Genomic DNA, 27,969 nt, shown 5'->3' with positions numbered 1-27,969 from the left:
AGCTGGCAACAGTGGGGCCTGGAGCGTCAGGAAATGGGGTCAGGACTGTGACAGCTCCACGCTCAGCCCTGGGCTCCGGAGTCACCCTGCACGCCTACGACATCACGGTCCTGGTTGTCTACTTCGTCTTTGTCATCGGTGTGGGGGTCTGGGTGAGTAGTCCCAGAGGTTGGGGCCTGACAGGGCAGGTGGGGCAGGCTCTCATCTCTGGCTGGTGGTGGAGCTGGGGGCAGGGTGGGCAGAAGGAAGGCAGATCAGGGAAGCACAGGGCTAAGATGCAGAGGCCTTCAGAAATCCATCTCTCCAGGCCCTTCTTTTATAGATGGGCAGACTGAGGCCCAGAGAGGGGTGTGACTTGCCTGAGGGCACACAGCAAGCTGAGGCCAGCCCAGGCTGGAACCCCCATCTCCCAACTCCCTGTTTCTATGCATCTGCTGCCTTGGGCCCCACCCGTCCCTGGCAGCCCAATCCCCAACCCTGCCCTCTTTCCCGTACCAAGATTGCCAACTCTGTGAATGCTCCACTCTTGGCCTACCCCACCCTCCACAGGTGGGTGTCTTGGCAAGGAGTAGTGCTTTCTAACGAAGCTGGGGTTCGTGTGCTCATGGGAAGGAAGCTAGGCGAGTCCAAAGGTCCTTCTGCTCTCCATTGTTCACCAGAGCCTCAGCCCTGGGGCAAGGGCCAGGCTCTGAGGTCATGGAGCCCTGAGTTCAGATCCTGGCTCTGACAGGGCCATGGAGCCCTGGGAACATGCAAATGCTCGGTGAGCCTCCGTTTTCTTGTGTGGACAGTGAGAACGATAAAGACTGCCCCACAGAGAGGTCATGGCCCTGAGTAACATGACACATCGAAGCACCTGGCCCAGTGCCCTGCATTGCGGGCAACAATACCCGGCAGGTGTCATCACGGCCCCTTCGGGAGACGGGCCAGCCGCCTCAGATGCTGCTAGGCAGCAGTGATTCGAGTCCCAGCCCGTCGTGACCCCGTTACGGTGGCAGGGTCATGAACCCTCACTGGGCCTCAGTTCCCTCAGCCGTTCAGCGGGGTGAACAGTCCCTGCCTCCCAAGGCTGGTGTGAGGAAGAAATGGGCACACAGCTGATCACCGACTCCTGGCAGGAAAGGCACCAGCTCCTCAGTGACTTTGTACAAGTTGCTCCCTGACTCAGGCCTCAATTTCCTCATGTGTGAGAAGAATTCCTTCTGCTCATCTGGCCTGCCTGAGAGCCGGAGGTGACAGGTGAAGTTCAAGCAAAGGCTTCACAAGCACCAGCCCCTCCCCCTCATCACACCCTAGTGACTAGGGACATTTCCTTGGGGGCAAAGAAGCCCCTTTTACATTTCTCTTTTCCCTTCTCCTTCAGGTATCTCTCCCATCTCTAGACCCAGTCAGAGACCTGTTGGCTTCAGCATCTTTTTTTTTTTTTTTAAGATTTTATTTATTTATTTGTCAGAGAGAGACAGAGAGAGCGAGCACACAAGGAGGGGGAGCGGCAGGCAGAGGGAGAAGCATGCTCCGCACTGAGCAGGGAGCCCGATGCCGGACTCGATCCCAAGACTCTGGGATCATGACCTGAGCCCAAGGCAGACGCTTAACCAACTGAGCCACCCAGGCATCCTGAGCTTTAGCATCTTAATAAAGTCTTCAAGTTTCTGCTTCCTGGCTCCCAGCCCTTGAGGCCCCAGAGGAAGTTCATTCACGTCCACTCTCCTCTTGTTCTTCAGAGGAGGGGTCTGTGCGGGCTCCTGCACAGGCTTCACAGCGTGGTCCCACTTCAGGCCTGGGCAGGAGAAGCCCCAGACGGAGCCCTCCCTCTGCCTGGGGCTGCGGGGCTTTCTGCCGTCGGGCCCCAGCGCGGGAGTCCTGCAGAAAGGAGGGAGGGGGCGGCCTCCATGCAAGCCTGAGAATCAGATACAAATCATTTCCTGAAACGAAGTTTGGACAGAGGGAGGGCTAGGGGGACAATAACCGTATCTTGCACACACGTCCAGCACAGTGCTGTTCGCGAAGGCTTTAACCTCTGTTGGCCCCTTGGCTCTTCACACCAGCCCCAGGGGACGAACAGTGAAGCCCAGAGAGAGGCTGTGTCCCTCCCAAAGGCGGGTAGAGTAAAACCAGTGAAACTGCCCATCTGGTTCTCATGGTCTGGGTCCCCCCAGCACCTGAGCCCAGGAACAGGGAGCTGAGGCGGGGCAGAGGTGGGGGAGCTCAGGAGACCCTCACCTCTCTCTCCTTCCTTGCCAGTCATCCATTCGTGCAAGCCGAGGCACCATTGGTGGCTATTTCCTGGCGGGGAGGTCCATGAGCTGGTGGCCGGTGAGTCGATCGTCCTCCCTGTCCCCTCCCACCCCTGGATCCTCGTCTTGTCTTCTCTCACCTGGACCAAGGTGGCAGCCCCCTGAGTGGGTTTCCTGGCTCTCTGGGCTCCTTCTCTGTGGCTCCCAGGCACCCCACAACCCAAGAGATCTTGCTAATGCACACCTCGGGTAAGTGCTTCCTAAGTGTGCGCCCTCAGCTGGACACTGCACCTACAGAAATAACCTAGAATGTTCCTGTCCCAGAGAAGCTCAGATTAGCTGGGCAGACAGACTCACAGACAACAGGAGGGAAGCAGAGGGGCTGTGAGTGCCTCTGGGAAGCCTCTGACCTCAGCCAGGGGAGGTGGGAAGGAGACATATCTGCTCAGTACCGTGGAGCAGTGAGGTGAGGGGGATCACAGACATCAATCCCCAGCAACCTCAGGGAATCGATCCTGACACCTTTGCAAACCCCAGTCTCTTCTATCTGCCCACGTCACTTGTTCCTCTTGGTCCTCAAAACTGATTTCCTCTTCCTGAAATAGCACGGAGGGAGGTACGCCCTGCCTGGAAATCGAATTGTGAGATTGTCAGCCCCTGTGGTGCTGAGGCCGTGACACGCCCAGTCACGCCCGGCTCACACACACGTGTATGCATGCACTCCCACACCACCAGCCACCCCTACACCCCGTCCTGGTTCTCACCACTTTCCCCACCTGCGCTGGTGACAGACTCCCTGAAGAGAAGAGGAGGTCCAGGACGCTGACAGAGCTCTCTGGAAGGTTCGAGTATCTGGGACAGGAGGAGGTAGGGGCAGGGAGCTCTCATGCCTTCAGCATGATAGAATCCCCAGGAGTGCAGGGAGCGGAGGGCCTGGCAGCTCACAGGGACGGTGACACTGCGTCCCTCAACAGGAGACAGCAAGCCACTCGGAGGCCATTCTGCTCAGCTGATACGTCCTCTCCCCACCGTCCCCCACCACAGCTCTGGAGATGAGTCAGTAGGAGGGACAAGAAGCAGGAGGGAGTACCTCTCTGGTCCATTCCGGGAGGGTGACCAGGGGCTGGCCTGGGTGCCCGCCAGTCCTGCAGAGAGCAGATCTCCCTGCTCCGTGTGAAACTCTGCGTCTCCCTGTAGGGGTGAGGAAGCAGGAGGAGGGTGCTCCCAAGATGAGTAGGCTGTGGAGCCGGGCAGCCCCCGTGGGTGGGCCCGTGAGCTGGGCCTCCTGCACTGCTGAAGCCTGAGCAGAACCAGCCCTGCTTAGGGGGGTCTCCGTCCCATTTGCAGCCCTGGAGCTTGCATGTCTAGGTGTCCGGGTGTCTGTGACAGAAGTCCCATAGCTTTGTGCCCCTCCCTACTAGGCCAGTCCTGAGAAGTGCCTCACTCCCCTCCCTGTACCCCAAAGAGAGTGTGTGGCTGGGAAGCCAAAAGCAGAAGGAGCAACAGCATCCCTGCTCCAGAGGGCCCCGTCTCGTCCCCTTGCCAGCCCTGATGGCCGATGTCTCCTTGAGTCATGAGCTGGGAGCCCTGCGCTGAGCGGGGCCGAGGCCCCTCCCCGCTCCGAGAGCAGCCTCGGGGAGGGCCCAGTGCTCTGTGCTCTGGCTAGGAGCTCCAGCCCAGCCCCGCCAGCGTCCCCAGGACCACCTGAGTGTGAGCGTGTGAGTGTGTGTGTGTGAGTGTGTGTGTGTGAGTGTGTGTGAGTGTGTGTGGGTGTGAGTGTGTGTGAGTGAGTGTGTGTGTGTGAGTGAGTGTGTGTGTGAGTGTGTGTGGCAGCAGGCTGTGGCTTCAGCAATGAGCAACGTCGGCTGGTTGTAATCTCTGGGCCTTTATGTTCTAGGCGATCTGTTCTCTGAATGTCTCAGTACCTTTCCTTTCTTTTCACTTTCTACCGCCCAGCACCCCCAGAACAGGCAGTGGGAACAGGTGAGTCCCCACATTTTACAAGTGGAGAATCTGAGGATTTGCAAGAGGAAGTGATTTTATTAGGGTGATACAGGGAACAAGCCCAGAGCCGAGCTCTTCCCCTCTGGCCCCGGTCGTGTCCCCAAGGCCTCACCTCCGCCCAGGCCCCAGAGCGCCTCCCTCTGCCCCCTTCCCTGCCCAATGAAGGATCCCATCAAATAATCAAAGATGACAGTAATGAGTGCTTATTAGGTGCCCAGCAATAATCATGCACTAGTTAATGGAGTCAGACAGCCAGGGTTCAAAGGTTCTGTCACTCACAAGTTCTGGAGCTCGGGCAAGCCATTTATCTGTGCCTCGGTTCCCTCCTCAGTCAAATGGGGATAATGACGGGACACCGGGCCCAGAGCTGTGGTGAGGGCTGCCTGAGGAAACCTAGAACAGCGCCCGACACTTGGCGACGCCGCTTCCGTACTAACCGTGATGTCCTTCTATCAGTGTCTCTATGGCCTCAGAGTAGTTGGCTGCCTCCTGGAGAAACATGACTCAACTCGGAGGCTGGCCCAGCCTGTGTTCAGCCCCTCGGCTCCTCCCTCCGCCTGCCTTGCCCTGGAGCCTGGAGGCACTGGGGTGGCAGGGGGCCTCCCCAATCCCTCTCGTGGGGACTTCCCCTCCTCCCCTCAGCATCCTCGTCTCTGGAGGCCCCTAGATGGACGGCTCCAGTGCAGAGCCTTCTCCTCCCTACATGACCCTGCTCTCCATGGCTTTCCCTTTTTCCCACTTGGCCACTCACTGCATGGCCTGAGGGCAGTGGCTTTGTTTTTCCCAACATTATTTCCTTCCTCTGTAAATTGAAAAGATTAATGCTCATCTCTCGAAATGTTTATGCAGATTAAGTGTATTGGTGCATATTAAATGCCTTGCACAGTGTCCGCATACAGTAGGTACCGAGTAAATGTCAGGTCCATCCCTCCTCCTCTGTGCTCCCTCACGTCCCCTCCTTCCTCTGATCTCAGATTTCCTGAGCCCGGCTCCTGCTCTGTCCACAGCTCCTGAAGCCCGTGGTCCTGGCTCCAGGCTGATTTGGATTAAAACTGACCCTGACCCTTGACCCCACTTGTGCCCTGCAGATTGGAGCCTCTCTGATGTCCAGCAATGTGGGCAGTGGCTTGTTCATTGGCCTGGCTGGGACAGGAGCCGCTGGAGGCCTCGCTGTGGGCGGCTTCGAATGGAACGTAAGGAAGCTGGCCTGGAGGCTTCTCAGGGATAATGGAGGTCTGAAGCCCCCCTGCCCCCCCATCCCAGGCTTTAGTGCTGAGGGGAACCTCGGAGGTGCCTGGGGAGGCTGCATGGTAAATACAGAACCCATTTTACAGATGAGGAAATCAAGGCCCGGAGGATGCAGAGGGACTCATCAGAGGTCACACAGCACTAAGATTAGGTCCCAGGTCCCTTGCTTCCCAGCTCAGTGCTCCCCGACATCATGATGTGGGGGAGGGGGCTGCCCCTCCATCTGCATCTAGGACATGGATACCTACTTCTCTCCACTCTCCAAGGCAACCTGGCTGCTTCTGGCCCTGGGCTGGATCTTCGTCCCCGTGTACATCGCCGCTGGCGTGGTCACAATGCCGCAGTACCTGAAGAAGCGATTCGGGGGCCAGAGGATCCAGGTGTACATGTCTGTCCTGTCTCTTATCCTCTACATCTTTACCAAGATTTCCGTGAGTACCCACTCCAGTGTGGCCATCTTGTCTCTCTGAAAATGCTGAGTTTATTTTTTTTAAGAGTTTATTTATTAGAGAGAGAGAGAGCACGAGCAGGGCAAGGGGCAGAGGGAGAGGGAGAAGCAGACTCCCCGCTGAGCAGGGAGCCCGATGCAGGACTCGATCCCAGGACCCTGGGATCATGACCTGAGCCGAAGGCAGATGCTTAACCAACTGAGACACCCAGGTACCCAAAAATGCTGAGTTTACGTCATGGCTTATTGCTGGATGTAGGGATGGATGGATGGATGGATAGATAGATAGATAGATAGATAGATAGATAGATAGATAATAGGTAGAAAGAAGGAAGGAAGGCAGGGAGGGAGGGAGGAAGAAGGGATGAATCCACATACCTTCAATGCAAGCCCTCGCTCAGCAGTGGAGTGATCACAGATGAATGAGAAATGTCTGTTGCGTAAATGACGTCCCTCTATTCAAAGAGTTCATCATCTAGAGCACATTCATTCATTTATCTTTCCGTTAATTGATTCTCCATTCAGCACCATGCACTGATTACCTAGAATGTTACAGTTAGAAAGGTCCTTGTTCTTCCTCCGCTGACCTACACCCAGAAAACAAACCTAGGGCAAATGGCTTGCCCATGTTCACACAGAATGTAGCCGTAGGACTGGAACTGAAGTTTGGGTCCCGTGCCCCGGGCCAGGGGTCCTTGCACACTGTCCTGTTGTAGCCCTGGGATGGGTTCATGAAACAACCGTGCAGTGGGGTCAGCAAGCAAGCACTGAAAGGGGCCGAGTCCGTGAGCTTCCAGGTCAAGAGTCGGGAAAACTGTACAGCGGCTTGTCCACCAATGCTTGAAAATGAGCCCAAGTCAGCTCAGGCAAAGGACGCTCTCCGAGTCCTCTAATAAACCCGAGCATGCAGAGCGTCCGGAAGTCTTCTCACTGGGCTCCCGGCCCGGCCTGTCAGCCAGGGCCCGCCTGCAGCTGCACGGGCCTCTGCTCTGCTGGGGAGCAGGCAGCGAGCCTCTGGGTGCCTGCTCTCTCTTCTCTGACCCCTGCTCCCCGCTTCAGCTCCTCTGTCTTCACTCCTTCACCCCTGCCTTCAGGGCAACAGACTCTCCTATCTGCGCCACCAGCTGACATTGCTCCCGGTTTCAAAGTTTCATGCGGTGCTCTTTGCTTGACAATCCCTATGGCCCCTCAGCGTCTGCAAGGTCAAGCCCATCCTCCTCAGCACGGCACTTGAGGCTCACCCTCATCATGTGATGAGGACTGACAGCACTTGATATCGCTGAGCGGGAGGCGACATACCCTGGTGGCCACAGCGAGGGCCTCAGGTGACCTGGCCTCCTGGGTCCCGGCTCTCTGCAGACTGACATCTTCTCTGGAGCTCTCTTCATCCAGATGGCCTTGGGCTGGGACCTTTACCTCTCCACGGCGATGCTCCTGGTGGTGACAGCCGTCTACACCATTGCCGGTAGGGCCGAGGACAGGTCGTGTCGGGGTGCGGGCACCGGGAGCAGAGACCGAAAGACAGGGAGAGGTGGAGAGGGATGCCTAGGGATGCGACAGTGAGCAGGGGTGCAGCTAGGAGACCGTCAATAGGACTGGAGTCACCAGGGACTGCTCCAGACAAAGCCACCAGCCCTCCTTCCCCTGTGTCCCCCAGAGCACCTCTCGCAGGCTTGGGCACATGGGACCCTGGCTTGTGGCTAAGTCAGCCCGCAAAGATGGGGAATTTCCATGGTGTTGGGAGGGGAGGGAGGGAGGCTTCCCGGTGGAGCTCCAGCACAGCAGGAGAACAGCCCTGGGATGTTAAAAACAAGAGCTAACTGAGGCTCAGTGGCCGCACTCAGGGGCCGCTGGGGAAAGAAGGAGCTAGACCGGAGTGCCTGCGGCTGGGACCGGCCAGTCGGGGGAAGGCAGGCGGCCGGAACCCACCTGCTGAGAGGGCTCCCTGGTGTGGCCAAGCATAGGGCAGACACCCAGAGAGGAACCCCCTGTTGGTGCCGACTGATGAGCCCTCTCCTTGGGTCTGCAGGGGGCCTCACGGCCGTGATCTACACAGATGCTCTGCAGACGGTGATCATGGTGGGGGGCGCCCTGGTCCTCATGTTTCTGGGTAAGGAAGAGACCTGAATACACCCCACCATCATGTAGAAATTACTCTCTGATCTATCTTGGGCTTTCACCTCTGTGGTTTGATTGGAACTTTCCAGAGCATCCCACCACCCCCACCGCCAGGATGGGGTTACCAAAGAGCAGAGTTCTCACTACACCAACTAAGGGTCTGAGCCCCACATATCTCCCCCATTCCCAAGTCCCATACCAGTTCCAAGCCCCAGGGCCCCACATGGGACTGGAAGCTAGGGTAGGGGCAGGAGACCCCCAGTGGGTCTCAGGGCTGTGTCACTAACTGTGGTCTCTCTCCACAGGCTTTCAGGAGGTAGGCTGGTACCCAGGCCTGGAGCAGCGGTACAGACAGGCCATCCCCAATGCCACAGTCCCCAATACCACCTGCCATCTCCCCCGGTCTGATGCCTTCCATATGCTCCGGGACCCTGTGAGCGGGGACATTCCTTGGCCAGGCCTCGTTTTCGGGCTCACAGTGCTGGCCACATGGTGCTGGTGCACGGACCAGGTGATGCCCCAGCCAGGCTTGGCCCAGCCCGTCACAACCTGGGGGTGCTCCCTGCGGGAAAACCATGCACCTAGATGCAGAGAGGGTCGGGGCTTGTTTCGGGACCACCTCAGGGCCCGCCTGTGACTGAGCTGAGCCCCACCTGACCTGAGTGGCCTGCCTCCACCCCTCCCTTTCCAGGTCATTGTGCAGAGGTCTCTCTCTGCCAAGAATCTGTCCCATGCCAAGGGGGGCTCCGTGCTGGGGGGCTACCTGAAGATCCTGCCCATGTTCTTCATCGTCATGCCTGGCATGATCAGCCGGGCCCTGTACCCAGGTAAGAGCTAGACGATGCTGCACTGGTGGTGGGGGTGAGGGGTGGGGAGGGGGTGCCCCATGCTGTTTCTATTAAGATACATATGCGTTAGGCTTTGTGGGCCAAACATACAATAAGTATTTCAGAAGAAGAAATTGTATCTAAATGTCATTTTAAAATCCTATGCTCCCTTTATAAGGGAAAGACCAAAGAAGGCATTCTCGGTACCTTCCAAGGATTTTTGCCTTTTAGCAAGATATAAGGCCTAAAACCCACAGGAGTCTGTCAGGCTTTGCAGGGTAGTATGTGGTCAAGAGATTTACTGGAGACGGCTAAATCGTGTACCCAGACATCTGCCTGCCCCTTGACCCTCTGGCTCCTGCAAGAGATGCTGGTTCCTGCCAGAGTCACCAGGATACACTTTCCTGTAGTTTTTTTCCTGTTGGAAAGCAAATATTGGGCCAACCCAAGGAGGCACAGGAAGACTCGGCTCTGATGGCCATCACTTCTTCTATAGATGAGGTGGGCTGTGTAGACCCTGACGTTTGCCAAAGAATCTGCGGGGCCCGAGTGGGCTGCTCCAACATCGCCTACCCCAAGCTGGTCATAGCCCTCATGCCCGTCGGTGAGTCCTGTCTCCCCACGCCACCCTTCACGCCATCCCCCGGCTTCCTCCAATCCCCACTGCCCAGGAGGGGTTGCATTAACGGTGGGCATGGACAGGAATAGGGAATAAGAACCTTCACCGCCACACCTCCTTCCCCCAACACACGTGAGCGTACACACACACACACACATGTGCATGCACGCGTGCACACACACACATTCTCACAAGTGTCTATAAAGCACCCACTCTGGCTTTAATTGTAGAGATGCAGGGATGAAAGGCAGGCCCGAGCTCGGGCTTCATGCCATCCCCAGGACACCTGGGCTCACTGAGGATACAATGCTACGTCACCAGTGTGGGGACACAGTGGGGCTGAGGGAGCCCTAAGGAGACACCTGACCTGGCCCAGGGGAATGTTGGAGAAGGTTTCCCAGAGGAGAGGAAATGGAGCTGAATCCCAAGGAACATCAGGCAGATGAAGCCAGCTGCAGGTGGGAAATGTCATTCGGGGAGGAGGGACTATGTGTGCGAAGGCTGAGGGCTGACAGAGAGCAGGGTCTGAAGCAGCCCCGCGGGGCTCACCTGCAGAGGAATGGACCACAGTGGTAGAGAGGAGGCCGTGGCCACACCTCACCGTGGAGCAGAGCCTTTCCTCTGGGTTTTAGGCCAGAGCATATGAGGAGATTTGAGCTTCCAAAGGACCAGTGTGATGGAGGGTTCACTTTGCAGGAGGCAGAGGGACGGGGTGCTGGTGGCCGGGCCAGGTCTGTGGTTTCAGGGGTGGACAGAAGGGGTTTAAAAGATCTTCGTGTGGTAGAGGTGGCAGGATTTGGTGACTGATTACATTTGAGGGAGGAGAAAGACAGAGGGATCTAGAGAGGGCTCCCAGGTCCTGGGTTTACAATGATATTGAGAGTGGGGACATAGGGAAAAACCCAGGTTTATGAGGGAAGTCCTTAATTTGAGCTCTCCCCTCCCTCCAGTAGAACAAGAAATGAATCAGAGAAATAGTAGAGATGGTGGGAGGCCTGGCTAGGACAGGCCGTCCACAGTGGGGGCTGATTGAGGGAGGTGGGAAGGAAGGGCAGCAGAGGAGGGGGTCTGGGATAACTGAGTGTCTGCTATGGAGATTGGAGTTTGCTAACCAAAGGAAGCAACAGAAGGCCCCGGAGGAAGGTGCTGGCCTAGGTTTGTTTGGAACGCCTTGAGTCTTTCAGGGAGACCTCCAGGAGGTGATTAAATACTTGGACTGGGAGGAAAGAGGGCCGAGGTAGGGCTGACAGAGAGTGGTCTCCCCAGGGACACATGAGTGGTTGTTTCTATAAGCTTGATCATTAGAGTCATAGAGACCTCAAATATCAGTGGGTTCCATCCTCCCCTGCTATGCAGGGGGAGAATAGGTCCAGAAAGGAAGGAAATAGTTTAAAGATCACACAGCTAGTTGCTTGCAGAACCAGGAAACAAACCCAGGCCTTCTGTCTCCCAGGCCGGGGCCTTAACCTGGCACCACCGTGTCCATGAAAAGGCACACAGACTGAAAACACTCCATTCTTAACAGGCACCCTCCTCCCCACCAGGGGCCCCTAACCAAGTGTCTACAAGCTCTGAAGCCCAGACTGAGGAGTCAAAACTGCAGGGTCACCTAGGCCCACCGCTCTTAGTGATGCAGATGAGGAGGCTGGGCCTGGGCAGGGGCGGTGCAGGGGACTCATTCAGGGCTGTGGCGCTCATCCAGTCTTCCGGATTCCTCATCCGCACGGATGGGAACCTCATGCAATAGCATCCCCACCCCCACAGCCCTGGCTCTGCTGGACTCTGTAGCCTCCGTGGCCCCTGGCAGAGCTGGCCTTCCCAGGCCGGCTGCCCATGGAGACCTCGCCTCTCCCCAGGTCTGCGGGGCCTGATGATCGCCGTGATCCTGGCCGCCCTCATGAGCTCACTCACCTCCATCTTCAACAGCAGCGGCACCTTGTTTGCCATCGACGTGTGGCTGCGCCTCCGAAGGAAGGCTACAGAGCAGGAGCTGATGGTGGTGGGCAGGTGCGCTGGCCCCTCCTTCTGGAGCGCCCCCTCCCTGCAGGCAGAACCCCTCTCCCCTCTCCTCCTTGTCCTGGGCTGCCCTGGGGGGGAGGGGGGATGAGGCGGGGTCTGGGCCCGGACTGGCAGTCAGAGCACCTGGTTCTAGCACCAACTTCCTACATGACCTCAGGTGAGTCCCTTCCCAACTTTGGACATTCCTCTGCTTCCAAAATAAGGAGGAAAAAAAAAAGTCTCTTCCCGGTCTGTTCAACTTTCTCTTTCTCTGATTAACAGAGTAAGTGAGAGAAGCTGACAAAGCATTTAAGAAAGGGAAGGTGAACTGTATGGGGGGGCGGGTAGTTAGCAAGCAGCTCACCCCCAGGAGCTTTAGATCAGCCCAGTCTTTATCCCAGGAAAACAGAAAGCCTGTTAATTTACTCCATCAGACTCACCCTGAGCATCCCCCTTGCATCACAGCTTGTGCGGGGGACAGCGGGGCGCCTGGCACTAGCCTGCCCTGAGGGCTGCTCCTGGCAACAGGAGCTCAGGTAATGCAGCGTGGGGCTGCCTCAGCCGGGAAGTCCGCAGGAAGGCTGTCTCCAGTGGACGCAGAGCCTTGAACAGCAAGCTGGAGAACTTGAACTTTATCTCCTTGGTTTTGATTTTGTGCTTTTCAAAGTATCACTTGGTGGCTTATTTTCTTTTTCTCCCTGGGCTTGTAGTTTACACTGGGTTAAGGGGCACTTTCCGAACTCTTTGCTTCATAATTTAAGGTTTCGTGACTCTGTTCTGTGTCCCTGCTTTTCCCCCCATCCCATGCCTATGCCGCCCTGAGCGTTCCTCACAGTGCCCCGTGCCCTCCTTACAGAGTGTTTGTGGTGTTCCTGGTTGTCATCAGCATCCTCTGGATCCCCATCATCCAAAGCTCCAACAGCGGGCAGCTCTTCGACTACATCCAGTCTGTCACCAGCTACCTGGCCCCGCCTATCACCGCCCTCTTCCTGCTGCTAAACACGCAGGGCCCGAGCATTTAAGGATCTGCGAGGGGAGGGATGAGCAGCTACCACTTGGGTAGCTGCCTCTCTAGTGGGGCCTGATGGGGAAAATGTGGGAGGGAAAGGAGAGGCGAGGACAAGTGCGCAGAGGCATTTCCAAAGACCCCTCCTTCGTTCTTGTACTCAGCCGGTTCCACGGCCGTTTATTTCATCCATCAGTGGGGTTTGAGCACCATCTCCTGGCCATGTGCATTATTGCATCCAAGAAAAGTTTTCAACTTGTTCACACAAAATCATAAGAGAGTGCTTTAGGGTACTTGGGCCTGAGCCAGGATCAGTTGAGGGGGAGTCAGGAGGACAAGGTGGGGTCCCCACTCTGAGCTAAATGCCAATGTAAGGGAGCAGTGGGTTAGAACTGGAGGAGCACAAAGAAGGGAAAAGTCTCTGGAACTAAAGCCATCCTAGGGAAGGGGGCTGTCTTGCATCGGTTTTGGATGCAAAAGAGAAAGAAAGGCATCCAAGCCAAGACCAGAGGCCATTTACTGAAGTGGGGGGTGTTGTAAAAAGTATGGCTTTCTCCCTGAAGAGCAGGTGGCCTACAAGACCTCACAGACCCCAATTCAAAAATCCTGGGTTTCTTGGATTCTGGAATTCTACTATTCTGGGATTTTAGAGGCCTAAATTTCTGGAACCTTAGCATTTCCAGTCTCCTAGCATTCTCTGATTCAGTGACCATGCATTCCTTTCCCTTTTCCCTTCCCGGTTTCTGTGTCCCTGCTTTTCCCCCCATCCCATGCCTATGCCGCCCTGAGCGTTCCTCACAGTGCCCCGTGCCCTCCTTACAGAGTGTTTGTGGTGTTCCTGGTTGTCATCAGCATCCTCTGGATCCCCATCATCCAAAGCTCCAACAGCGGGCAGCTCTTCGACTACATCCAGTCTGTCACCAGCTACCTGGCCCCGCCTATCACCGCCCTCTTCCTGCTGGCCATTTTCTGCAAGAGGGTCACAGAGCCTGTGAGTGCAACAGGGCACCTGTCTCTCCCTGTACACCCGAGGGTCAGGAGGTCCGGTCTGTCTGTAGCCTGGTGTCTCTCTGGGACATATCAGACACACACACTGCCTCCTTTAGGCTTCCGTCTCCCCATCCATAGCGTCGGGTTTTGATTCATTCATTCACTTGACAAACATTCATTGATCCTATTATGGAGGCTTCTAGATGCAATGGTTTATGAGGTTCATGTAGGTCCACCATCACTGGGCCAGATGGGAGGAAAGATGACTCAATAAGAAATAAGAATAAAGTCTAGTGGCTGCTGTGAGAGTGGGGGTCAGGGGTACCTAACCCATGGGATTCCTGGGAGTGGGCCAGGGAAGCCTTCCTGGAGGAAGTGACATCTGATCCTAGACCGGATTAATGGGGAAGAGAAGAATGTTCCTGACATGTGGAAGTGTGTGCAAAAGGCCAGGACAGACGGGAGGATCTCTGGGGTCTGTTCCCTCTCTAACCCCGTAAGGTTCTGTATGTAGGCAAAATACCAGCCACAGATGACCCCGCACATGCTTCATTCACGCAACTGCTGAAAGGCCTGGGAGGAGCTAGAGGGGCCAGGACCATTGCCTTGGTTACCCCCAGGAGAGCCTAGAAAAGAGGGGCCCGATTCTGCCGGCTGTGCTTTGGGGGCTAAGGGATGTCATGGACACAACTCCGCAGGGGCCACAGGAGAGCTCAAAGTCATTGCAAAGGACATCTCAGAAGCCCCTTTCCCCAGGGAGTACCCAGGCCACTTGTCGACTGTTTCTGGACGTCTAACCTCCCTGCTGATCACGATGGTGCACAGCACGGCTCGGCTCGGCTGAATTCGGGGTGTTTATGCTCATTCCAGAATTTTTTTTTTTAAGATTTTATTTATTGATTTGACAGAGAGAGACAAAGTGAAAGAAGGAACACAAGCAGGGGGAGTGGGAGAGGGAGAAGCAGGCTCCCCGCTGAGCAGGGAGCCCGATGCGGGTCTCGATCCCAGGACCCTGGGATCATGACCTGAGCCAAAGGCAGATGCTTAATGACTGAGCCACCCAGGTGCCCCTCATTCCAGAATTCTTGGTATCAGGATTGGCATCTCATTTTTGAAAATATGAGCCCTCTGACCCTCACATACAGGGAACAGGTATAGGTTTGGGTCAAGTGGTGTTATAAACAAGATAGGCGAGGTGCCAGAGCTTTGCTTTGCTTTGCTTTACTTTGCTTTGTTTCTCTTTCTTTCTTTCTTTCTAGAAGAGCTCTATTCTGATTTTTTATTTATTATAACAGAAAATCAGGATGGGGGATCCTGGTTTTCCCTGCTCATTACAAAAGCATATTCCATTCTAGTTGAATACTAAGCATCTATACTTAGTATATACTAATTTCTCTTACCATTGCGCATGAGAAAACTCCAAGCCAGTGAGGTTGAGTCACTATTTCAATCATTCTGGAACAGAGCCAGGATCCAAATCCTCGTCTATCTGACTCTGGAGCCTGCGCCCTCCCCGGGGCACCACTCTGCCTGCCTTTAAGTTCAGACAAAGCCTCAGCATTAACAGGGAGCTCGCTAAGGTGGGCCTACAAACACTGTAACAGACCGTGGCTTGGGCTTGCTCGGGCCTCCCATGTCTACCCTCTCTCCACAGGGAGCCTTCTGGGGCCTCATGTTTGGCCTGGTTGTGGGGCTTCTGCGCATGATCCTGGAGTTCTCATACCCCGTGCCAGCCTGTGGGGAGGTGGACCAGAGGCCGGCCGTGCTGAAGGACTTCCACTACCTCTACTTTGCCCTCCTGCTCTGTGGGCTCACTGCCGTCGTCATCGTCGCCGTCAGCCTCTGTACCACTCCCATCCCTGAGGAAAAGGCAAGTGGAGTGCTTGCGCTGGGGCTCCTCAAAATGCTGTCCCTACCCCTGCAGCCTGGGATTCGACCCCTGAATTTCATTCCAGTGGGTTGTCTCCTCTGTGGCCATACACACGTCCTTGGGACGGGGAGCTCACTGGATTATTCAATCCCAGGTGAAAAGGAATTCATTCAATTGGAAAATTACTCCGGGAGCACCTCGTGTGCCAGGCACTGTGTTAGGGTTACAAAGACGAATGGTCCCTGCCAGTGACTTTTGGGGACAGACACCAACGCCAACAGTTAGTCTACCACGAGAAAGTGCAGAAGGACCAAGCTCAAAGGGAGGGGCTGAGCACCGGGGGTGGGGGCAGTCACCCCTGCGGGGCTGCAGAGGGTTCCCCAACAGGGTCACTTGGAGCTGGCCCTAGAAGAAGGAGGAAGGATTGGTTGGCCAGTCAAGAAACAGGTAGATGAGAAAAGACACAGAGTCTCCCAGAGCAAGCGCTCCCCTCTCGCATGCTGACAGATTTTCCAGTCCTCAGTCATGGAAGCTGTCTTTTGAAACCTTTCATCTTTACATCATGGGCGGTCATGACACGGCACCGCCATCTGTGGGGCTTCAACAACTGAAGTTTATTTTCTCACAGTTCTGGAGGCAAGAAGTCTGAGATCAAGGTGTTGGCAGAGTTCTTTCCGCCGAGGCCCCCCTCCTTGGCTTGCAGATGTCTGTCTTCGCCTCTCTGTCGTCACCCTGTCTTCCCCTGAGTGTCTGTGTCCTAATCTCCTCTTCTTAAAAGGATGCCAGTTGTATTGGATTAGGGTCACTCTAATGTCCTCATTTAACCTTAATGACCACTTTAAAGGCCTTATCTGCACATACAGTCACATTCTGAAGTCCCGGAGGGGGGTAGAATTCAGCCCATAACAGAGCCCGTGCCAGAAGCTAGTCCCTGAAACACTGGATGGAAGGCATTACTAACATCCTTTATCTGTATGATGCTGGAGAGTTTGCAAAACCACTTTAGACCCTTGATGTCACTAATTCCTCCTACAAACAGAGGAGCCAAGAGAGGCGGGTCTCTCTGGTGGCTCACTCCAGAAGTGATCTCTCCCCACTGCTTGAATCTTCAGCTTCTCCGTTGTCTGCTGCCTCACTCCCACACAGAAGTGTCCCCCACTCGAAACCCCCTCCCCAGACCCCGGCCCTCCCTAGGTACGCTGCCTCCTGCTGGGCTCCTCAACAGCCGACTTTGCAGGGTGATCACTCGCAGCCTTCACTTCCCACCTCTTGTCTCCTTCTCATCCAGTCTGGCTGATACCCCCCTTCCCCCAAAATTGCTCTCGCCAAGACCCCAATAACCTTGTTGTTGCTAGAAATTAACGATCATTCCCCCATCTTCGTCCTCAGTGAGTTCTGAGGAGAACCAGCCACCACGGACCACTTCCTGTGTCCTGAAGACCTCTCTTATGCTCACGTCCATGACACATGCCCCTCCAGTTTGGTTTTCAGTGTCCCGTAGGGTCCCACCTATGACCTAAAACCCTTCTCACCCCACACTGTCACTGAGCTGTCCTATCCATACCCGGGAACTCAACAATCCTCTACAGGAAGATGAAACTCCATTCTCTCTCTCTCGCCCAAGATTCAAACCCAAATCCAGCTGCCTCCCATGACATAAAGAGACACCACCCATACACGGCTAATGACACATTGTGTAAGTATGAAGTCACATTTGCTAAGAGGTACTTTCAAGTGGAGAAGCAGTCCGGGCTCTCCTGAGACCGTACAAAGACGTAGCTGGAAGCCAGCGGAAGGGTCTTGGAGGATGGTCGCTCACCCCGGGCTGCTGGACGTGCCTGTAGGAATTTGGCAGCAGGGCAGGGTTTACCAGGGCCAATATGTAACCAAGAGCTGCTGAGCCAGGAAAAGAGCTTTTTGGAAAGGAGACAGTACAGAGCTCAGATAGTCCTGGTTGGGTCCAACCAACTTCAGCTAGAGAACTTGCTGGATTTTCTGCTGCGCCACCAAAAAGGGAGAAGAGAGAAAGCCCCCAGGGCTGTCCAGGGGACGCGGGCTTGCTGCTCCGTCCCTGGACATCTCTGCTCTGTGGCAGCAGCCTCTGCAGGTACTCTGTAGGCAGGCTCTTTGAGCTCGTCCGCCACCTACCTGATGGTCCAAGGCAGGAACCTAAGAGCCATGTTCGCTGCTCCCTCACCCGAAGACCACCCCCTTCTCCTCCCCCAGATGCTCTGTATTTCTTGCTCTGCTACAGCCTGAATCCCTTCAATTCACTCCGAGAGATCTTTCTAAATCCCACAACTTAGAGTCTCTTCCTTTTGTCTAAAGTCTGCAGGGGCTCTCCATTGCCTATGAGTTTCTTTTTAAGAGTATCAGCTCCACAACCCTACCTTGGAAGCCTTCTGTCATGGGGCACCTGCCTCCCTGTCTGGTTTCTTTCCTCCCAGGCTATGAGCGTGGAGCCTGGAGCAAGTGCTCAGGGGGAGCAGGTGCTCAGGGGGCGCAGCTTTTCAAAGGAAAGGGCATTCGGGCTGAGAGCCAGGCATCCTGACTCGGTCCTGTGCCTGTTCCTCATGCTCCTCACCACTCTGCCGGCCTCCCGTGAAGGGGAGTCCTCTTGTTCCACAGTAAGACTACACCCAAGGGTATCCGAGTCAAGCAGTATTTTCTTTCCCTCCAGCTTGCTCGCCTGACGTGGTGGACACGGAACAGTCCCCACCCTGAGCTGGAGAAGGAGGCCCCGGAGGGCACGCCTGGGACATCAGAGATGCCATCTGGGGTGAGCCCTCCAGGAGGTGGAGGGAGAGAGAGCTCCAACCAGGGCCAGGACCAGCATGGAGGTAGGCTGGGGGCATGCTGGGGGGCACATATCACAGAGGAGTAATGGGGATGCCATGTCATGGGGCCCCAGAGACCCTCCTTTGGGGTTCCCTGGGGATGGGGTCTCTGAGGGATGCCAAAAAAAATGACCATTCCTCCCTTCCCGCATGGCTATTAAACTATTTGAGAAATAAGACAAATAAGGAAGGCAGATAGGAGCCAAAATATAGGTAGAAAGATTTTGTTTGTATCTGTGGGGAGGTGCATTTCCTTATGGTGAAGCCCGGAGTTAGACGGAGGTGCCCATCAGCCTCCTACCCCTGTGAGCCCAACATTGACAAGGAGGAGGGAGGGACACAACCAAGCATGCCCCCTCCATGCTTCCCAAATCTACCAGGAGGGGAGTCCCCTCTCTTCCCCTGGGTTGAATGAGTCTAAGGGCAGAAAAATCAAAGAGTGTTACGCTGAGTTCCCTCCAGATGGAAGGAAACATGAGGCACATCAAAGAAACTGGCCCCACTTTATTATTTACTTATTTCCCACGGGGCTTAAAAATTCTGCCTAAAGTCACAGAGACGCATGGCTGTCCCTCATGGGATAAGAGCAGCCCTGGGTCCATACAGTTCTGTCCATCTTCATAAGGTTCCTCCAGCCTGACAGCCGTTCCTATGGATATCGTCCTTGAGCTGCTGATGGGCCATATACGTTTTGCCTCGTAGAGGTTCTTACATGTGTTAGAATAGTACCTTAGTGAGATGTACTCCAAGGTCACACAGTCTCTAAAGTTGAAAATTGGCATAAGACATGATGTTGCTACTTTAGACATAATGCAACTATAGCCTTCCTACAGCGTGATGAAATAACCATGTTAGAATAGTCTGATATAATGACATTATAGAGATTTCCTAAATTATAAAATTCCTAAGGGAAAATTATAGTCAAAAAAGTTAAATCAGGTTGCAAGTTAAAGCCCCAAATCAATTCCTCTTGCCCTCAGGAATTAATAACTTAATGACATTTAAGTCCTAAATTTACTTCCTGCCTCAGCTAGAGGGAACCCCACCACCTGGGTGGAGTTGGGGTGCCTTTGTCAGCTGCCTTCTCCTTCAGGGCCTCAACAATGTCTTAGTTCCATTCCCAGTCTCTGGTGTCCACACCTTTAATAACTCATGTGAGTCAAGAGCATAGGTAAGATCGTCAAAGTGCCGGTTGTCGGACCTGAACAGGTCCCTCATCTTTGCCAGGTTCGCGGGGTGGGGGGACGGCTTTTGCTCCCCTGAGGCCTGAGAAATTGCCCACCTTTCTTGACTCCCTCCACTTTGCTAAGGCCCTGCCTAGAGAAGCAGCCAGGTGCCTAGAGTTAATGACATCATAAGCTCCAGCATCCCACCAAGATCGAACACTCCCATCTTCTTGCCCCAGCTGCAGCAGTTAAAAGCCAGTGGTCCACTATAAAAAGCTATGCGTAATGGAGAATGTAACCCTTTACAAAATTCCAAGGTCAAAACCCACATAGGCTGACTTCAGAAAGCACCACTAAAGCTCAAAGTCAACATCCTCCCCCGCCCCCTTGTCTAATCAGTTGCCCTAATAGTTCCAGTGTGTTTTGCTTTGCACAATGTGACCCCTTGTCTCTTTTTCAAGCTTTGTGGTCCATGTACCAGATGGGGTCTCAAAACAGTTTCTCCCCCCATCATGGCAAGAACCAGGTCTTGCCCCTATAAAATGTATGGCAGGGAGGAATCGCAGGCCCTTCTAGGGAGGTAGATCCAAGAGAAGAAAGGGATGGGGAGAAGCTAGGAAGGTAGCTTCAGTGGGAGGAGGAAGGGCACCACTCGCACACTCCCGGCAGAACCCCAGCACGAGATAGACGGACACGATCGTTGCGGCTTTCCCTGGCTGGCCCCGTGCCACAGGGCAGGGCCTGTCCCTTGAGAAGCAGAGAAACATCTGCTCCCTGTGGGGGGCTTTCTCCCCACAAGACGAAGGAGCACTTCCCACTCCTACAAGGCAGCCTCTGGAATCCCCCTCTCAAAAGGCCCACAGGCAGATGAAGTCTCATCTGTGTTGTCCTCAGGTTAAACAGCAAAATGACAGTGTAGTTTTGTGTCCTAAAAAAAAAAAAAAGAAGAAGAAAAGAAAAAAATTTTAAGGACAGCCGAATAGATCTGAAAGAAGTGTACACATCCAGGTTGTAGACTGACTTAGATGGACTGGATCACCAATAACCACCTAGTGACTTCTGAGCCTCGGAATTGGCATGTGACGCCCTGTGCATCATCTGCTTCTGAGGGCAGCCCTGAGAATCAGAAGAGAGTTCTTGGATAGGCTTGTAAAATACTAAGACCTAGTACACTTGAAATCCCACACGCCTGGTATTGCTTAGTGCAGCCTTGTCGCTGTGTGACCTCAAGCAGGTCCCTTCCTTTCTCTGAGCCTTTTCCCTCCTGGGTAAGGAGGGAGCAGGACCAGATGGTCTCTTGATGGGACCAGAGATTGCACTCTGTCCTCACACTGAGCTTACCAGGTACCAAGTTCCAAAGTCATTAAGATGATAAAGCATTTCCAGTGGGTTCTGTCCAACCTCAATGAAATATTAATTTTATTTTAATATGCTGTCTGCTAATGCAAAAAACCCCCAACTTTAAAAATACTTTATTACTTCCTTTAAGCTTAGTTTTTAAAGAACTGAGCTACCCTTTAACCTCAAAACAGCCCCATCCTGGTGCTGGGGAGCCAGGTCCGCACAGGCTCAGTCTCATGCATGTTTAGAACCTTATAGTCCCCAGAGCCTCTTCCTGCTGCTCCAGCATGGGTCACTTTTCAAAATGCTAGCAAATGTCCATTCTCATCTGATGCTCAAAGCAACCTGGAGAAGAACCGAGCATCACGGTTAACTTGTTTGAGAGAGAAGCTGCAGCTCGGAGAAGCCGAGTGGGTGACTTGCACAGGACCTCAGGCAGGCCAGCACGGAGCGGGAAAGTGGTTCCCAGCCGTCCTGGGAGAGATCGCGCCCCGCTCCATCCTTGTGCTCTGAATTAGGATGAGCCTCACCATCCTCACCCCGTCCCCACTACCTGCATCACTGAGAGGCTCCGCTGGACGACTGGACGCTGGGGCCAGAGCTCTGTCCCAGTCCCAGGTGTGCGCCCAGTCTGTAAGCTCCCAGCAAGGCCCAGTGCCACCTGCCTTTCTTTCTGTGCTCTCCCCACCACCCGGCCTTCCGTGTCTCACCAGCTCCCCCTCCCCTGCCCCCTGTCACTCCCCTGTCTGCCACCTGGCCTCACCTCCCCCTCCCCTTCTGCTTCCCCCCCCCCACACTGCGGTCTTCAGCCCCGCGCAGGCGGTGGGGCCGGCTGCTGTGGGACTGGTTCTGCGGGCTGGCCGGCCACCCCGAGCCCACGCTGAGCCCCGAGGAGATGGCCGCACACCAGCGGGAGCTGACCAGCATTGCCGAGGAGCCGCTCTGGAGAAGCGTCTGCGACGTCAATGCCATCCTGCTGCTGGCCATCAACATCTTCCTCTGGGGCTATTTTGCCTGACTCCGCAGACCTGGCTTCAGTGGAGACAGAGTAAACTGGACTGGAGCCGGGCCAGTTCATCTTGCTGTGAAAACCGGGGACCACTGAGGCTGAGCCGGCAGGAGCCCCTGGCCCAACCTGCACACTGGCCATGTGGGGAAAGGGAGACCAGAGAGGGCTCTGGGTTTGCTCAGGGCCACACAGCAGAACTCGCACCCAGGTCTTCTGACTCCAGCTCTTTTTCCATTATACTGCCTTATGTTCCTACCCTCAGAAACACAGTCTCCACCGTCTTGGTGCTTCTATTTAGGAGCTTTTACTATACATGTATTTTGAGGCTTAAAAAAGTGGAAGATATAAGAAAAGGGTTGCAAGAACATTGCAAAAGTCCAAGTGCATCTTTGCTCACCCGTATCCCTTCCCTCCACCCTTTGTCCTCCCCTCCCTCCCTAGTTCCCAACCCCTAGTCATCTATTTCCGGCAGGCATCGACCCAGGAGGGCCTTTACTTCCACTGCCAGACCCCAGGGAGTGAGGGACCAGGGTGGAATGTAAGCATGGTGACAGATGGTGTTTGGGCAGGGAGCTCTGGGGGGCTCTCCTTGGTGCCACTCAAATTCTGCCCCTTCCCACGGTCACTTCCAAACACGTGGAGTTCCACGGCCTTGAGGCATTTAATGTACTTGCCACAACTGGGTCAGGATCCCACTCCTGCTCCCACGCCCTCTGGACCTGCCTCTGTGGCCGTACCGATCACTGTCCTGTGATGTTTATCTCCCCAGCTAGGCTGCGTACTCCAAGGGGCAAGGACCAAAGACCAAGGGCCACATCCCAAGTGACTTTGTACCCAGAAAGTAACAGTGTCCAATAAATGGTGAATTAGTAATTCTCTAAGGTCCCGGAAGGCTTCGCATGGTGGCTGGCTGTGTCGTGACTTGGGGAGCCAGCTGGTGGGGAGGAGCCTCCTTCAGCTGGAGTGTGCACACCATGCCATGCCTCAGATGTCTGGAAAGGGACCACAGTCCTGTCCCATTGCCAAGGACACAGTGAGAAGGTCCGTTCCTTTCTCTCTCGTGTCTAGGCTGCCCCTACTCTCACCTGACCCTCTTCGATGCGGCCTCTGATCATCACTCTGTACTGATCACTCACCGTAAGTGACTACAAATAAAATTCTCGTCCCTTAAGGCTTAAACACAGCTGATTCTATGAACACCTCCTGGTGCTGCTGCCTCCACATTTCCGTGTCCCCTGACCTTTGACCTCACCAGGCCGTGCTTTCCTCACTGTTCCCTACTGACCGTTACCGGGAACTCAGCTTTTCCCCCTCATTTTCCCCAAAACCATTCCCTTGAAGCATTTGTGTGCAACCAAATGTACCGAAGGTTTGGGGAGGGAAAGAATCTTAAACCACAGAAGCACAATTTAAAATTAAGTATTGAACATCCCTATGTTCGAAAGCTTCTAGCAGCCTATGAGAGTTCCCCACAGGCCTCTGAGTCTCTAACCTCCTGCCGTCTGCACTCGGTGCTCACTCCCCTCCTCAGACTCTACTGTCCTGCAGGGCCTCCTCCTCAGTGTCCCCTCTCTTTGTGATGCGAGCCTGTCTGGGTCCAGACCTCTGTCCTTTCAGCCAGAGATGCATGAGCATGCTATCAAAGGTAGTAGGGCCATGAGAAAGGTAGCCACTCTCCTTCTCTGCCCTCTTTGCCTGGTTGGTTCCTACTTATTCCTTACCTGGACGTAAAAATTCTACACATCCTAAGGGAAGCCATATTTCCCAGTGGTGACCTTACTATGGTCAGCTGCCTTCCAAAGCAGCTAAGTCCCCAGCACCCAGCATAGAGTCTCATGGTCCCCTGACTTTACCTTTGAAGAAAATGTCAGAGTGACCCATCTGTATAATGATGTCATGAATATTCATCTCATCTCCCAGATTGTAAGCTCCCCAACCGAGTCACCATTTGCACCCAAATGCAATGTGGTGTATGAGTAAGCGAAAGAATAAATTAATGAATGAGAGAAAGAGCATCCTTAGCAGAGGAAACCAAATGTTCAAAACACAGAGGTGGGGGAAAACCATGACACAATCAGGAAACAAAAAGTAGTTTAAAATGTCTGCATTGGCAAGGTCCCCACTAACCCATCTGGCTTCTGCATGCAAGTGAGCAAAAAGTGCCTTTCCTTCTTGGTGTGTGACCCCTTGCCAGGGCTCATGGGTGGCTGCGTTTCTGCCCTACACGCCCTCCTGGCCAGATGCACTTGTGCAGGGCGCCACCTGCACTTCCAGATGACGTAGCCCCGCTGTGTCGGGGAGCAGCGAGGGAGGTAAGCGGGGGCTAGCTTGTGCTAAACCTGGAACTTCATTCTTTCTTTCCCGGATCACTGCACCAGCCTCTTGACGGCCATCCATCTCTGTGTTCAAGCTCTCTTCCAATTCACCCTATTACCAGAGCAAGAATGATCTTTGTAAAATGTAAATCTTGTGTTGCCCATCCGTGTAAGATTCTCTACGGTGTTTCCTAGCCCAGCAGGAGGCCCTATAAAAACTGCTAGCAATACCCTCAGGGTTTAGTCCTTGGGACTCCTTCTCTACTGCAGCCAAAGAGAGGCTGTTCTGTACGGTGGTTAAGAGCGGGGACTTGGAAGCCTGACCTTCTGGAACCTTCTGGTTCTGCCCCTTGCTAACTACATGATCCCAGGAAAGTTGCTTAACCTCTCTGATTCCTTTCGACAAATTGGAGATATTAATTACAGCTACTGCATAGAGCTGTTGAGGGGATTCAAGGAGGTAATTAATATAAAGTATCTAAACAGTGCCTGGCACATAAAGTCATAATTAAACTCAGTAAACATTAGCTATTATAACTACTAATAGTAGAGCTGCGATGGACGCACAGGAGGCTCGACACTACGTGATCCTATTATTTCAGAGCTCGCACAACATGCTGTCAGAACAAAGCAGGGGAGTGATTAATTTTTCCTGAGGAATCAGGAAAGGGCATAACAGAAAAGTTCATATTGGAGCTGGACTTTGGAAGATGAGTCGGAGTTTTCTAGGACAAGTCATGCAGGGCAGAGGGACTGCATGAGCAAAGGCGGTAAGGGGCAAAAGTGCATGGGACGTTCCCATAAAATAGGGATACTATGTGCTCATTTGCAAATACTGACCCTACACATTTAATCTCCCTTTATAAATCACGTTTCATTTCAGCCTCTCAGCTCGAAGGCAGAGAGCTCTGCGGTTTATTGCGCAGAGACAGGAGCGAAATCTGCATCTGACCACTGACGCAGAGGCTGCCCAGCCCCGCTCACGTCTCCCAGGTCTGCACCAGCGCTGTTTGCTGGGTGACTTTCTGCAGAAAGCCCTACGGCTCTGTGCTGAGGGCTTTCTCTGGCTGCAGAAAAATGCTTTGCCGCCTGCACAGAGCAGGCTGGAAGTGGCGGGGGCAGGGGGGTAGTTAAGAGCTTGGGAACAGCGCTCAACCAATGACAAACAAGAGTTGGTGAAAGAGCCATGAGGCTTGTTGTGAACCATCTCCAGAGCTTCTCAGGGGCTTGAGCCCCAGTTGCCCACAGCGTTAACCTGCCCATGAATAAATAGCTGCCTTCCCTGTGAGGAAATGCTGTCTCATTTCCTCACCTTCCTGCTGGGATCCTGGGATCACCTGACAAATAACCTCCTTGCACCTGCTTTTATGTGCTACTTCTGGGAAACCAAACTCAGTCTTTTGAGACTCGAAAGTCCTTGTGACCAAGCTTAATTTTGCTACTATGTGCTTTGTGAGCACCCCCTGTCCCCACCATACCTCTGTTTCTTCATCCTTAGTAAGAGTGGGGGGGGGGAGCTGCAGAGATTTGAAGTAGCTGAGATGAAATCAGGAGTCCTCTAATGCTAACATGGCATGCTTCTGACTCAAGCCCAGCTCTGTCCGGGGGGTGGGGGGTGGGGGGGCAGGGAGCAGGCGGGCGGTGGAGGAGGGGTACAGGGAAAGCAAGCTGCTGCGCACACTGGAGCGGAAACAGCACAAAGAGAAACACTGAAAAGTAGCTTTTGGAGAATTGAAATGGGTTTGCCATGAGCAATAACGACATGAAGTTGCTGCTTTGGACTGTAAAAGGGTGATGTTTAAAAACAAATCATACTCTTAAAAATACCATGAAGAAACATTTTTAAAAGTGATTTGTAATTGAGCTTGGACCACAAAAGCATTCAATTTAATATGTGAGGCTCATAACTATGTCCCTGGGTGTGAGAGTTCACATCAGTTAGAAGGCGGTGGAAACTGCTGGGAGCCCAGGCAAAACAGGGTCAGTGTTCCATTAACCTATAACTAGTGTCTCTCTCGACTTCCAGCCCTAAGTAAGATGACTGTAATTTCTTCTTTTCTCCAGGGTGAAAAGTTGGGAGAACTTTAAAGGTTATATATAAATATAAATCCTGGAGACTTAAATTGAGCTAGTAACAGTTTACTTTCATATTTCAAAACCAAATCTCAGCTTTAGCTCAGACTCACAAAGTAGAAATGTCAGATTTGTTACTGTGGTCTTACATAAAATCCACAACTTTCACTTAAAGAGGAAGGAAAACCCCCACCATTTTACCCTGTCCCCTGAATAGAATACAAAAGCCTGATCCGTCTGTCTGAGTGGTTTGTGTGTAAATTTTAGAATCATGTCCCTTCAGAAAGAGAAGGATCCTCAGGCATCAGCTAGCTCAGCCCTCCTTTGCCTTTGCCCCTCAGGCCAGGTCATACTTTCTCTGATCAGCCTTCTCTAGGAGTAAGGCTCACCAGCCTCTGCTTGTATGCCTCCAGTGATGGGGAACTGTCTACCTCTGAGCCAGAAGCCGCCATTGGACAGCACGGACAATTGGAAAGTTCTTTCTTTTACTGCCTAAACTCTGCATCCCTGCATTTCCAACCACGTACACAAACAAACCCAACACTGAAAATAACTCGAATCATTTACTCCAAAATTACATCCTCACTATTGGTGATTTATTTTTAAAAGAATAATTCACAAAACTGGGAACTTCCTGTAGAAGGGCAGAATAATCTGGAAGGAGAAGTACATGAAGACTAAAGAAACCGGCCATTTTAGACTGCTCACCATCGTTTTATAAAGACGATTCCACATCAATCACTTCGTGTAGCTCTCAGTACCACTCTAGGATGTTGAATTATTTACAAATGAAGAAGCAAACTCAGAGGGAGAGTGAGGTGGCCCAGCCCCGTCACTCAGTAGTGGCAGTGGTCTTCGAGCCCAGAGATGGGACTCTGCTGCATCACCCCACCACCCTGCTCACATATGCAACATTCTTTGTGGATGGTACTAGCTTCCAGGCACACGGAATAGATGTGCAAAGAATTGACAGTCCAAGCAGAGGTCAATCTAATAAAAAAGGCGGGCAAGTAAGTTATTGCAGTACATTGCAGTAAGGACTGAAAGTAGAGGTAGGAACAGAATACTTTGGGAAAATAGAGAAAGGAGAAACAAATTACCTGGCAGAGTTGGGGAGGTATGTTCACAGATATGACATTTAATTTGGATTTTGAATGGTGAGTAGAGATTTCAGTGCAGAAAAACGGAATGTATTATATTTCAGGCAGAAGAAACAGCACAAAACAAGACAAGTTAGTAATAGGTCACAGCATGTTTGGGGTAGAGTGAGGTGCTTGGTGTGGCTGAAGCATCAGATGTGAAGGAGTATAAAGCAGACCAGCTTGGAGAAACAGGTAGAGGCAATGCTAAGGCCACTATAATACCACTATAAATTGAGTGCCATGATGTAGCCGAGAATGGGATAGGGTCAGGGAGGGTGAGGAAAGGGCAATGAATATATCGAAGGAGCATCTTATTGTTTGTTTCGGAAGAAAGAGAAGAAATTAAAGGATCAGAGGCTGCTAAGGGATGGCTGTTTGTGGGATTATTGCCGTACCAATGCAAGAAAGGAAAGAAATAAGGAAGAGTCCCCAGCAGATGAATGGATAAACAAAATGTCTATACACACAATGGAATACCATTTAACATAAAAAGGTATGAAACTCTGATATATACTACAACATGGATGGACCTTGAAAACATTATGCTTAGTGAGATAAGCCAGTCACACAAGGACAAATGTACGATTTCACGTATATGAGATGCCTAGAATACGCAGATTCACAGAGCCACAAAGTAGACTAGAGGTTCCCCGGGGGTGGGGAGAGGGGGGAAGGAAAGAATATTGTTTAATGGATACGGAGTTTATGTTGAGGACGATGA

At 53.3% G+C, this 27,969-nt stretch overlaps 1 protein-coding gene across 1 annotated transcript; it reads left to right on the top strand.

Moving 5' to 3' along the window:
* Positions 1-5: 5 nt before the first annotated feature.
* SLC5A9 (solute carrier family 5 member 9) lies at positions 6-21,727 on the top strand. Its single transcript, XM_032416890.1, has 14 exons — positions 6-152; positions 2,245-2,316; positions 5,330-5,434; positions 5,756-5,920; positions 7,297-7,402; positions 7,967-8,047; positions 8,361-8,566; positions 8,747-8,882; positions 9,379-9,486; positions 11,358-11,508; positions 13,328-13,496; positions 15,150-15,365; positions 18,046-18,205; positions 21,519-21,727. The coding sequence occupies exons 2-14, from the start codon at positions 2,302-2,304 to the stop codon at positions 21,725-21,727; spliced, it is 1,827 nt and encodes a 608-aa protein (XP_032272781.1). The 5' UTR covers positions 6-152; positions 2,245-2,301.
* Positions 21,728-27,969: the final 6,242 nt, after the last annotated feature.

The sequence above is a fragment of the Phoca vitulina genome, unplaced genomic scaffold, assembly GCF_004348235.1.
Source record: "Phoca vitulina isolate PV1807 unplaced genomic scaffold, GSC_HSeal_1.0 scaffold2, whole genome shotgun sequence".
NCBI lineage: Eukaryota > Metazoa > Chordata > Mammalia > Carnivora > Phocidae > Phoca > Phoca vitulina.
Note: the sequence above shows the minus strand (reverse complement) of the source record. Positions and strands in the feature narration are given on the sequence as shown.